General features: G+C 38.4%; 1 protein-coding gene across 1 annotated transcript; it reads right to left on the minus strand.

Moving 5' to 3' along the window:
• Window positions 1-4,567: 4,567 nt before the first annotated feature.
• Window positions 4,568-11,214, minus strand: elovl7a (ELOVL fatty acid elongase 7a). Its single transcript, XM_042488122.1, has 8 exons — window positions 11,118-11,214; window positions 8,653-8,742; window positions 8,261-8,451; window positions 7,342-7,422; window positions 7,190-7,246; window positions 6,718-6,823; window positions 6,235-6,371; window positions 4,568-6,106 (listed from the first exon to the last, which is right to left on the minus strand). Exons 2-8 carry the CDS (start codon window positions 8,714-8,716, stop codon window positions 5,861-5,863), a joined length of 882 nt encoding a protein of 293 aa, XP_042344056.1. The 5' UTR covers window positions 8,717-8,742; window positions 11,118-11,214; the 3' UTR covers window positions 4,568-5,860.
• Window positions 11,215-13,153: the final 1,939 nt, after the last annotated feature.

Raw genomic sequence — 13,153 nt, forward strand, 5'->3', positions numbered from 1 at the left:
TCAGAGGGATGTCTCCGATGCATCGTAGCTCTTTTAGGAGCCTCAGTATCCAGCCTGGGAATTCAGGTGTTTTTACGGGACCTTGTTCAATAAATTTTTAACGATAGACCCGATATTGGGTGCCTTCCGTCCATATTTTATCCATATTTCGATGATAAAAGTACATTAGCATCGAAATATGGATAAAATATGGACGGAAGACACCCAATATCGGATCTATCATCATGGATTTATTGAACAAGGTCCCGATAAAATATTCGACGCTTTGTATCCGCTTACGTATGTAATACGTCATCTAGAGCAAACTGCACTGTGATTGGTCTAATCCTGCTGTATCTCTCGCTCTGTGTTATTGGTAGCGCCTCCTGCATTAGAATAAACTCTGGTAGCGCCTATAATAATAATAATAACAATAATAAGTAATAATAATAATAATAATAATAATAATAATAATAATAATAATAATAATAATAATAATAATAATAATAATAATAATCAAGAGACAGTCTAACAAGCAGGAGGGCCTCATATGGATGTAAACTCTGTGTTCACTGCAGGCAGAGCAGGCAGGAGATTCAAGCCCCTCTCTGAAGTGTCAGGAGTGTGATGTGGCCCTCTGCATCCTCACACATAGGAGCCGCTTTGCAAGAATGACACAGATAATGGAATACACAAACAACTGCAAAAAAAAAAGATGGGACATTTTTGTAGAAGTGTGTCCATTTTTTGGACTTTGCTTTCATAACATAGTATGCCACTGGCAAAACAGACTGGAGTAGATCCTGAAATTACACCTCCTATATTTCTAATCGGGAATCGATTTTGATTCGGAAATCGCTTTGAATCAAGATTCGATTCTGAATCGAATCATGACCCCAAGAATCGAAAACAAATTGAATCATGAGAGAGAAAGCAGATGTCTCTAAGGCCAATTTCTCGAAACTATATGGAGCCGACAATAGAACCAACTAGACTGATAAGAAGCACAACAGGTAAGAGGAAAAGTGTGTGTTCTGATTTTTGGGCAAACTGTCCCTTTAACACTACTGTCAGTATTCCAATTATATTTTAAACATGAGAATGCAGACAAAAGGTTATTGCACTGATATATTTAAATAATGTTGAAGCGAGGTGTTTATTTCCACTATTAAACCAAACTGAGACAAAAAAGTTACATTATGTAATGAACAGTTTGTTAATTCAGATGTTATTTGACATATCAGCAGCATTTTTTACAAGTCTGTAAAATATGGAGGCGGCAGATGTTAACAATTAGTCTGATTTTTGCCACTTCTGCTGTTCCTCATTAACCAAATTTGATTACATATACAAACACTGAAATGATTAAATGTAACTCAAATGTTTGTAACATCGAAACATGTTGAAATGTTTTATCCATGCCGTATCTTGTAGTAAAAGGCAGGAACAAACCGTGCTCGCTGACTCACCTCATTTGTGTTACACATATTTGCTGTGATGAGCCGTCTCACACATTCAGCCTGATAATGACCTTGTTATCCCTCAGTAAAACCAGGGAAGGACCTGCGAGGGTGGCTCGGAGACAGACAGGGGTTGTTGGAACTCATCATGGTGGAGAGCGATCATCCATGCCCTCCGAGGGCTGGGCTGTCCTGCTGCCTGCTCTCATTTCTCCATTCAACCGGTTAGTTTCAGCACTCACGTACCACAGTTTATTCACGAGCTGGAAAGAAAACCGACTTTAAATGACTTCCACACTGACGTCAGCCTCCTTTTATGTGTAAAAAGCTCTCATATTTGTCATCACACAGCTGAGTGTCATTCAATAAAGAGCACTGGGGCTGTTGTTTGGTGGCAGTATCATTATGTACCACTTAAGTGCAGAAGGACGTGCTGATATCAGATAGACAGGTCAGTGCGCTCTCCTGTTTGCTGGGTGTGATGTGATGGAGAGGGGGCACGTGGGTTGACTGAGAGTGTTAGGGAAAAAAAGGTGCATGATCTACTACATATACAACATAAATTGTTTTATGTCTGAAACGTAAAATATGTGCATATATGGCAAAGATATACAGCAAATATAAACATTCACAGACTTGGAAGTTTTTATGTTGGTCTGACATTGCATGGCCATAATTAGCAAAAAGCCTTTTTCTGTTAAAGTGACGCAGCACAGACAGGAAGGAGCCAGATGCAGAACAGCAGGCAGGTTGATTCAGAAAAGATACTGTAAGATAACAGGCTTACAGGCAAATGAGATGAATGCCATGCAGGAACAATCAGCAATAACAAAACAAGAACACAGAGAAACCACAAGGAAACATGAGCTGATATCCAAAAACAAGCTGTGACAATGTCTGGTTTATATACTGGAGAGGGTCATGAGGTAACTGGGAACAGGTGTGTGAGTGGGGAGGAAAACAGGTGAGGAAATTGGGATTTGGAAGGAAGTCTAGGGACATCTGGTGGTTGAATAGAGAATAGCAAGTCTGGGGAATTAAATATGTCAAACATGTTTAGGGAGGAAAAACCAGGGCCCAGTTGTTTATTCTTTAATTATTTTTGAATCCTTTGTTTTGCTATGCAGCATCAGCTCATCAACCTTACTTTAGTACCAGTTTTTTAAAGTAACATTGGATCAGACCACCCTGATCCAAACTTTTCAAGTGTTTTACTTGAAGAAACAGAAAACAGCATGGGGGATGCAATTGTTTGAAAATACTTCAATATAAAGTGATAAATAAAAGTTAAAATTACAGTAATTACCATATCGCAAAGATATATATATATGTTTTGTCCCTGGAATCCACCCTTCTGCTGGGATCAGGATAATCCTGATTTTTGGATCCTGATCCTACTAAATAGATTGGAACAAAACACACTGAAGATTTGATCCAGATCGAAACCAAGAATAAATTACATGATCTAATTCGATTTCAGAATTCTTTTTTTCTCGCATTTTGTTCCCAGTTGGATAGCTGAAATCTCATCAGATTACTTTTGATCAGCTGGGCCCAGAGGCAGAGGTGAACAGAGGAGCAGACCATGAGGTTTTCACATGTCACAAATTCTCGATTAGACTCTGTGGGACATCAACATGTTGTACTTGAGCCATCCATGTAGCTTTAAAAATGAAATGTTTATGCTTCTATACTGTTTAAGAAAACACGTGATGTATTGAAAGCCTTAAAAAAAATAAATAATGTGTGGTTGGTAGGATAAAAATCAATTTTTCTTTTCTGTAAGCATAAACAGTTGAGAGAAATTAACCTTTCACCTGATGAAAATTTTGACCAGGTTCCTGCTTCCATTGCCGATTACTAAGTACATCTACACATTTGTGAAATACTGCCTACAACAAATGCATTAAGTACATAGTACAGGTACTATATAATGTTTTTTCATGAATGTGAAAATGATCTATTGTTAAGTGTGGCGCTCCATCTCTCACTATAATGCACTGAAAACTGTACACAGTAAACCTTTAGTCTCACTTTAACAGCACCTCCTACTGGTGAACACTGCTCATTACACTCAGGTCTAAACATTAAAAAACAGTAATGTCACAAAACCATTGACTCGTGCACAGGGACATTAAAGTTATTTTGCCTGGAGGCAATTTTGCAAAATGACAAGAGGCCAGGAGCCAGTAGCAGCAGCTCCACACAGGTCAGCTGTATGCAGGAGCATTTTAATGATTTGAAGACTTTTGGTGCTTAGCCAGGACCTCTGTTGGGGGGTCCAGTGGATCCTCCCCTCCCTGGATCAGTAACCCTGCTCCAACATTAAATTCGTTTTCAAAATATCCATGCTCCAACATTAAATTTGTTTTCAAACTGTATTATGAATGTTTTATTTTGAAGTTTGAGTCTATTGATTTAGTAAACTCGACTCTAAGGTTGCATTTAAAATATTTTTCTTTTTTTAAAACAGCTTATATGAGTTTTTTGTGTTTTTCTCTGTTATGTACTTACTATAATGCTTTGTTTTTTTTGTTTTTTTTAAACTGATGCTTACCGTTTGCCCAACCCTTTGCTACTGTGATGTTGCAGATTTCCTTGCTATGGGATGAATAAAGGATTATCTTATTTTTTAATATGAAGAAAATCGAATTTCCCTACTTTGCACTTTGGGCATGAAATATTCTGAAAAATATCTAAAATTATAAGCTTTTATATCCATCAATGAATTAGAGGGCATCATAAAGAATGCAGTGAATGCGGTATGTTTTTTTTTTCCTCATGCACGAGGTGTTTAATAGCTGCTTTTCAGTTTTTGTATATCATGTTCTTTATTAGGTTGTGATTTTGTATGACTGCTACCTTGATTGGCCAATGTTGGGGTTAGAGACACCAGAAAATCAAAAGATACCCTGGTCACCAACTGGTTTTGTAGTGCAGGCCTCAGGTCTCTGAAAAAGATTTTTGATCCTGAATGAGACTCCTTAGCAAAATAAAACATTCGACCATCTAAATTTATTTGCAAATATTACCTTTCTCACTTTACTTTGTCCAAGCAAGGTGCTTTAACCTCACAAAAAAAAAAATCCAAAACCAATTCAGAGAAACAGAAAAGCAAGAGAAACAAATTTCAAAGTACATTGATCATTTATTTTCATATAAATACATATAAAATACAATATAAACAACATTTCATGTCACATAATTTCTTAAAGTATTAACTGTTGGTATAATAAGGGATCTGACAAGGAACTGAAAAAGGTCACCCCCATTTGTATTCAATCTTTACATTTTTTGTGTTAACATGGGCCTGCACCTGAATAAAAGGTGGATCTCTTTCCACGTTGAGCTCGATCCTGTGCCCTCAGTCACCGAAGGAGCAGAGTGTTACAATCACTTCAGTTTCACATCATCATAACCTGATATAAAACTACTCTACAGGCCTCAGTCCAAAGGCACTACCTGACTCAGCCGCCTGAAGACCTCGTTAGCCGCAGAACTTCAACACATGAAGCGAAATACTTAAAAACCACGCAAAGCAAGGCTGTTTTCTGACTAGTGAATCCATGTAATTGTGAATACTGCGGTCCTGTAAGAAAGGGTTATTTTGCAATAAGTAGTAAAAACTAGCTCTGGATCCTACAAGAGCCACAGCGAGCCATCAGTGTTCCTCTCTGGCATCTTTGTCACACCGTCGCTTCATAGGAGAATAAACTGATTCGACTGTATAGAGATAACGCTTCTCACTGAAAATCTACCATCAGCAGCAGTTGTGACTCACACCATAGAGAAGTGGGCGTGCATAATCAAAACACCCTGTTCAGCATACATGTAACCATTAACAACAACAGGATATGTGTAGCCTGAACACCATTTAAAAAAATAAGACAGTCTATGTGATTTAAGGCTAGGTGAAATAAACAACTTTTTAGTGCACAACTAAAAACCCTGAACTGGATTTCCTAAAAAGCTCCTCTGAGAAGTATCATCACAAAAGTTAAAACTATCTCAGTATTCAAAGCTTTTTGGAGGAAGCCCAGTTTGACAGTGTAGCCGAGGGTCCAACAGTCTCACCATAGGTAAAGCCCTAAGGTCAGTGTGAATGGAGGAGTCGATTTTGGACACTTGAAATTCTTTTTTTTAAACCATACTGTAGCAGAGAATAGGGATATTCGAAAACTTCCACAGCAGAACTTCGGTTCTACCTTCATTGTAAACAAAAACAACAATAAGATAAAACCCTTCAGCTCGAGTCAAACCTCTTAAATAAAGCTTTGGTCCAAGTTTGAAGATTGTCTTTTGCAAGTAGAAAACTAATGAGAAAATGCAGTCCAAACTAACTGGGGTTGAACCTCAGAATGCAGTGGTCTGCTTACGTAACTGAGGTCAACCCCAAACCCCCCGGCAAGCCGAGTCCTGCATCACTCGTCTTTTTCATGACTAGCGTTTCCATTCATAACTCCGTTGCTGTGATGTTCCCAAGACTGATTCTGCAGCACTTTAGGCAGCCTCTTGCCCTTGGTGTAAGCGTGGTACCAGAAGTTGAGGAAGAGGACCAGGAAAATCAGGCCGTACAGGCCGATGATGTAGATAAAGATGGGAAACTGGTAGGTGCAGTCCGTGAAGAAATACTGGGAGATGTGGCTGGTCACCATAACAAACTGGATCTGGGGAGCAACACAAAGGAAGGTTTGATTCTTCTGCCAAGTTTTCCCACAGGTCATTATAAAATGCACACGTTGAGAACACAAGATGAAAAAAAAAAAAAAAGCATGTGTCAGGCGATCTAACATACCAGCTGAATGGTCGTCAGGTATTTTTTCCACCACAGGTATTTCTGGTACTTGGGGCCCAAAGCAGTGAGGCCATAGTATGAGTACATGATGACATGGACAGCACAGTTCAGCAGGGCATGAAACGTCCCCATCCCGCCTGAAAACAAAGAGCGTATCAAGGTTATTACAGTTAACTGAAACCACACAAGAAAAAATACTAGGTGTTAAAACCTTTAAGATAACTGAAATAATCTAAACTCTAAACTATCCTTCAGAAAAAAGTTGAAACTTAAATTAAATACTGCATATTTACCAAAATTACTCTGAAAACTTACTGAAACTAAACTGAAAATATAAATTGTAATTGACAAAAAAAAAAGAAAATTAACAATACAGAACTATAACAACTCTGGAAGGTACCAGCCATACTGCCACAAACTGGCAAAAGAAACACATGTAATGTCATGAAAAGGCTAAATTTAAAAAGGAAGAAGGAAATGTACCTGCAGAAAAACGAACTCCAAACCACCAGGTGAAAGGCATGATCGAGTGATGGTAGACATGAAGAAAAGTAACCTGGCTGTTCTTCTTCCTCAGCACAAAGAAAATCTGCACAAAAAAGGGATGATTATGAGTACAGTGTGTCCAGGAAAGCAATATTTATAAGGTCACTTCAATACAAACAAACAAAAAAAAAAATTACAGAAAAAAAAATTAAGGTGGGCACACATAAGAACTGTGTCAAAAAAAAACCATTTAAAAAAAAAAAAAAACGGATATTTTGTAAGTGTAGTTTGTTAAAAAAAAATAAATTAAATAAAAAAATTAATTAAGTATTCATAAATATTACTTCGGCAAAAAAAATTAAGTAAATAGTAAATTTATTTTCTGACAATAAAAATTTACTGTTTGATGAAATACTGAGTCTAGTGCAACAGTACATGTAGAAATAAGAAAAGTGATCTTGCGACTTACCGTGTCCAACATTTCAATGAACTTTGAGAAGTAGTAAAGCCAGCATACTGCTGCCATCTAGAAGAGACAGTAAAGAACTATTAAATATTGTTTTTAAACAAATACATCTAGAGCTCATACATGTTCAATCAGACGCTAAATAAATGACTTACCCTCACAGCCTGCGGAGAATCAGAGTAGTCAACGAGGTCACAGTGAAAAGAGTATCCTGTCCCCCATCCTGACATGATAAACTGAAGAGAACAGCAGAGCGCAGAGTGGCAAGTCATTAGTAACTGGATGTGAAAAAAAAACTTAACTAATTTCAAAAACCCTGTACATGTTAAATCATCACAAAATGTATTTATTTCATCTAAAAATGTTGCGGTTATGTTAACGTATGCCTGCAATACACTTATGCTGCAGTGTGTCAAAGTAGTATAATGAAGTAAAATGAAGTTCTAATGTGGGAAAAGGTCAATTACAGTAAGGTTAATAACGTTGGAAATGCAGTACATCAATAAAATTAAATATGTCTCAAAATATGATATGGAATTGTTTATTCATAAGATGAGAACTGAAGAGGAGTGAAATGGGAGAAATTGACAATGTTAACATGAAAAAAGAAAAAAAACAGAGTGAAAATTTTGCAGGATATTAATAGGTTTTGTAAAACTGGGAAATGTAGATGTTTGTTTTTTTTAATCTCTAGCACACATGTAACTCTGCTAAAATGAAAAAGCAATAAAAATAAGTGTAAAGTGTTGATGAGAAAGCTGCACAAAAAGAAGTTATACTAAAGCTATTCCACACTTAAAGCAACATGTGCAGAATACAGCACACCTGCAGATCTGGTTTAACCTCACATTAATAGTCAAGCTTAAAAAAAAAAAAAAAAAGGAGAAAAAAAGCCCATGTTGCACAAGACTGCTAATGGCATGTGTCATGGCTCTCCTCTAAACAATGAGAGGTACCGACTCACTATCAGCCTGAGGTATGTACCGCTGTGTAAAATGTTCCATTGGTGAAGGATTTCAGTCGCACCAATTTCATATCAACTCACTGATGCAAAAAGATAAACCGCTGACTCACCTCGTAGATCATGTAGAGCGAGAGAGCCACCACGCTGAAGTTGTAGACTACGAGAACTCCTTTGAGGTCAAAGGCTTTGCGGTTCTCCATTATCCGAGGGCCAAGCGATGTGACGAAGTAGATGTAGGCTGCGATGATGATCGTTTGGGGAAGAGGAGACGACATCAGGGGCCAGCTCCCTGTCCGCCGGTCTGTTAACAGAAGATTATGACAGCTCCGTGAGATCAACAAGGTTCAGATACAGAGAGGAGTGACATTACGGTTTTGCTCTTAGGTTATTCCTTTTTTTTTGATAAGTCATACACAAATAAACTATTATGTTAAGTGGTTTTAAACAGAAACAAAAGTGAGGATGTAGCCATAGAGTCACCTTTAACGCTTAAAAGACTCACCTGCATTTTGCATGAATTCATCATAAATAAGTGCAGCTGATGACTTTATATTATCAAACTCCATTTTTCGGCAAGAACCTTGCTGGTAACCTAGAAAAGAAAAGGCAAAGGTTAAGAGTCAGTTTGGACGAGACTAAAGGTCACTGGCATTTTCAGTACCGAGCAGTCAGTGGTGTTTGTGTCCAACAACAGTAAAAAAGTTTTTGTTTACTGAAATAGTCAAACACGTTAAAAAGCTGTAGGAAAAGAAAAAAAAAACATTGCATTTGGTGATTTCAATTAGAAAAATCACCACAATATAGTTTCATATTGAGGAAGTATCAAGGTTACTAATGAGCTTTTGTTCCTCCTCTTTTATAATGAACTCCCAACAGGAAGTAAGTCTCGCCCAAAAGTTCAGCGAAACTGACAACACGCTGCAGCAACTCCTCCACGTGCAACCGGTTTTTCGTCTGAAAAAAATCTGAACCCTGTTCAACTCTGTAGTAGTAGTGGCAGGAAAAGAAAAAACATTTGCAGTTATAGTTGGCTGTAATACAGGGCTGAAAGACGGGACTGTAAAGATAAAAAGGTCACTCAGCCATTCTCTGCTGCCCCTCTGAGCATCGGAGGCGGACAAAGCCAAGAGTGTACGGGGAGTACAATGAGTGATAGTCAGTGTCTCCATTTTCACTGAACAAAACAACAGTGTGTCTAGAATTTATTCAAGAAACATGCATGCACGGCTTAGGTATAAAAATGCATTTTTTTCTGTTACAATTTACTCGTACTACACCGTTACATATTTTAGGACATGTGTCATGACCAAAGCATGCCGCCATGGCTCATGCAAGGCATCTTTACTGACAACAGCCATGAGGAAAACTTGGCACGGCTTTGCAGAATCAGTGACTTCTTTTATCATTTCTTCAAAACGTATCTGTTCCAACAAGCATTTACTAATTATTTTTTGAACATGTCTTATTTGATTATCATTTACTGATATTTCTTTTTTTTTTATCTTATTGGGTATCATTTTATTTTTTTATTATTCTAATTCAGCTCAGTCCGATCTTCAGGGCGGTTAATTGCCCACAAATTCTTTAATTTTAAGTATTTATCTCAATTGTTGTCAGAATGTCACCAAGATTAAACTGGCCAATTTTCATAACTGAAAGTAAATTTTCCCAGTAATCCCCATGGAATAAGTGTTGCAACCATTATCATTACCTAACAATCTAATGGTTTTATTGGTTAAAAATCAAGCAACTGTGTAAAACGCAGCCTTTCTGTAACAGTTGCTCAACATGGGGTGGTGTCAGGCAGAGTTACAGGGTCACCTCGCTGAGATAAAGGTTCACACAGACAGGACTGACTGGTTTGTGAGAGGTGTCTGTAGTTGGGGAGATATGCCAAGGTGAACCTCGTTCTTAGGGGCTTCACTTTCACAAAGCAGGAGTCAAAGTGAATTTTACAAACTCAACATACCAGTTCGATTACTTTAGCGTCTCGAGAAGCACGGTCCCATTTGAGAGGGGCTGTGTGAGTAATATGAAAGCATCACTTCTTGTCTGCCAAGTATACATAAGAGACATAACCTTACATGACAGGTTTTCAAGGTGTGTCTACCTGAATGCAACGAGAACTTGAACAGGACATGGGGTAAGTCTTTGGGTGGAAAAAAAAGTGGCTGTCTGAAATCTCTATACTCATGAGGACAAAGCAAGCCTTGACACGCCAATTTAAGTCCTAGTATAGTCCTGATGTAAAGGCTGCTGCTCCCAGGGCACACTACCTCTTTCTGTGTACCATAAACGTCCACAACGTCATCTCCCACAGTTTACAGAAGATAAAATCCACGTTTGGGTGGCATGTAGTCCCACAGTATCTCAATCTGCTCACATTCAGAGTCATTAAATAACTGAGTCTGTCATATTAATATGTGGAATAAAACACATCTTTACATTATAACATTAACTAGCCACACATTCTTACAAACTATACATTAAAATTGATTTTATTCTGTGTAGACTGAAGTCACTTAAGCTTAGACTAATAGTACACTATTTCAGCCATCAAAATTAAGAATAATTTAATCCAATATCATAATAGTTTCCACACCAGTATCGATGTAATGGTTACAAGTGGCCATCATTAAAGTTGAGGGTCACATAGCATGTTTAGGTTTATGGTGCAGCATTTAAAGCATCAAAATTAAAGATTAACAGTTCATTTTCGCCAGTGTCAGATAAATGTCCACTCCAGTATCACTGTAATGGCCAACAAGTGGTCGCGTTGATGAGGACCAGGTGACGAAATTGATGAAAACAGGTCCAACAGCTCCCCTCCAGCTCACACTGACAGGAAATGTTTCAGTAATCACTGGCACGCTTTTGCGTCGACGCACCGGTGTTGTCAAACTTTAATTTGATAATCTTCAGGAGTCCAATTTTCGAGTTACTCTCAGAAAAAGTCAAATTGCTCACCTTTAGTTGTCGCTGACACAAAAATCCCTTTTGTTCTGTCAAACTGTCTTTCTCCAAACTCCCGGTTCACCTGCGGCTGTCCGACAGGTGTGTCTGCTGCTCTGTTCACGCGCTGACACAGCGCGCGCTCCTCGCTTCTTATGGAGGCTCCCGAGGGGCGTGGCTTTGGCTCCGCTTCCGCCTGCTCCGATTGGCTGATTCGTGGTCAAAAATGTTTGCTCGTTCTTGAGTGATGCCTCATCGAAAGCTATGTCAGGATTCTGTAAGAGGACCCAATATCCTCCTCGGACAAAATCAATATTTAGTTTCAGTACAAAGACGCAGGTTTGGAGCTTATTCTGGGGTTTTTTCCATGACCTTTCAAAAACACTGAGCAGACAAAAGAAATAAGGTAGCATTCCCAGTGCTTTTATTATAAGAGAGACAAGTTAAAAACTGTACAATTCAAGACACTTCATGTAATTTTGGAAAAAGAGAGCTGGCTGGAACATTATATGATAACATAGACAGGAACAGCGTTATGGATATAAATAGTTTTCATATTTAAAATCACTGGATTGATATGCAAGAAATAATGTGTTTTTCAAAAGGACATCAGTGTTGATTACTTTGACGTGTTTTAGTTATTTGAGGCCTGAGTGGGGTCAGTATAAAGGGAACAGTTCACCCCAAAATAAAAATGACCCATTTTCCTCTGACCTGTTGTGCTGTTTATTAGTTGAGTTTGTATTGGTGTAAGTAGCTGAGTGTTTGAGATGTCTGCCTTCTCTCCAAAATACAAAGCTAGACGGCACTCTGTCTGTGGCACTCAAAGCAGCAGAAAAACCCAAACAAACAAATAAAAAAACAACATTTGAATACTTTAACAACAATGTCTCTTTCCATAAATTATGAACCAGTACTCAAGATAATCCACAGACCTTGTTGTGAGCAGAACTATTGTCTTTCTAAAAACTTCCCCCACCAATAATAATAATAAACAAAATAATATTATAACCAACCCCCCCCCCCCCCCCCCTTTCCCCCCCCCCAAAATTTGGCAAGTGTATGCAGGTCTTTGAAACACAGAAAAATGTGTTAAAAATGACAATAGACTGTTTTTTTTTTATTGCCAGTAGATGTGAACAGTGTACACAGCTCAGCAGACTGAAGACAAGTACGCCTTTCTGTTTTTTTTTTTTTTTTTTACTGGTATGTCACATTTAAGGTCAGGTACCGACAACAGGTTAGTAAACAGTAGAAAGCAGCATGGAGGCCAGTGAAAATGTAACAGCGGTTACTTCTTTTTATATCTTTTATTTAATCAGTCTATCAAACTCAGTGCCAACCTTATGTGGGAAAATGTTTGAGCGCTGCCTGGACAGTGATGGATGGTATTTTGTGGCAGTGTCATTGCATCGTGCCGGTAACGGGGCTTAAATCAGCATGTCCACCTGGGTGTCCTTTTTTGATCACTGTGGATTGGAGCTGGAGCCACTAAATACCCATGATGGTTACCTTTCGATTTGTTACCTTTCCCATTCAATATTAAAGCCAGAGGTTAGCAGGTGTCAGCATTTTTGGAGCAGGTGGGAAAGCGGCTTAACAGTTTGATACTGCTAGGATAGGCAGACATCTACAGATAATATCGCCAGCACCCTGCTACTCACACCAAAATAAATCTAGACTGATAAACAGCACTACAAGTAAGAGGAAAAACGTGTTACTGATTTAAGGCGAACCATTAAGCCTCGTTTGGGTTCTTGGTGTCGACATGATAACCTAGGCAATATGTAAAACTCAGAGGAGGGGTGGGACAGAGTTTAGGGTTTCAGTTTCACTCCTGGCTGCGAGTTTCAGCCGTGGCTGACAGCAGAACTTATAAACAAATGCAAATTTTTCCAGGAGTGACAACAAGAATGAGTGTTTTTATAATGCCTGGTTACTCCCATGTGAGCATTATGGGCAGTCTCAGAAACAACAAACTGAAAGACTGACACAAAACCAGTTTAAAAAAACTCAATGTATGTTTCTGAGCTCTATCTCCCTTTGTCTCA

This window comes from Plectropomus leopardus, chromosome 6 (assembly GCF_008729295.1).
Source record: "Plectropomus leopardus isolate mb chromosome 6, YSFRI_Pleo_2.0, whole genome shotgun sequence".
In the NCBI taxonomy this organism is placed as follows: domain Eukaryota; kingdom Metazoa; phylum Chordata; class Actinopteri; order Perciformes; family Serranidae; genus Plectropomus; species Plectropomus leopardus.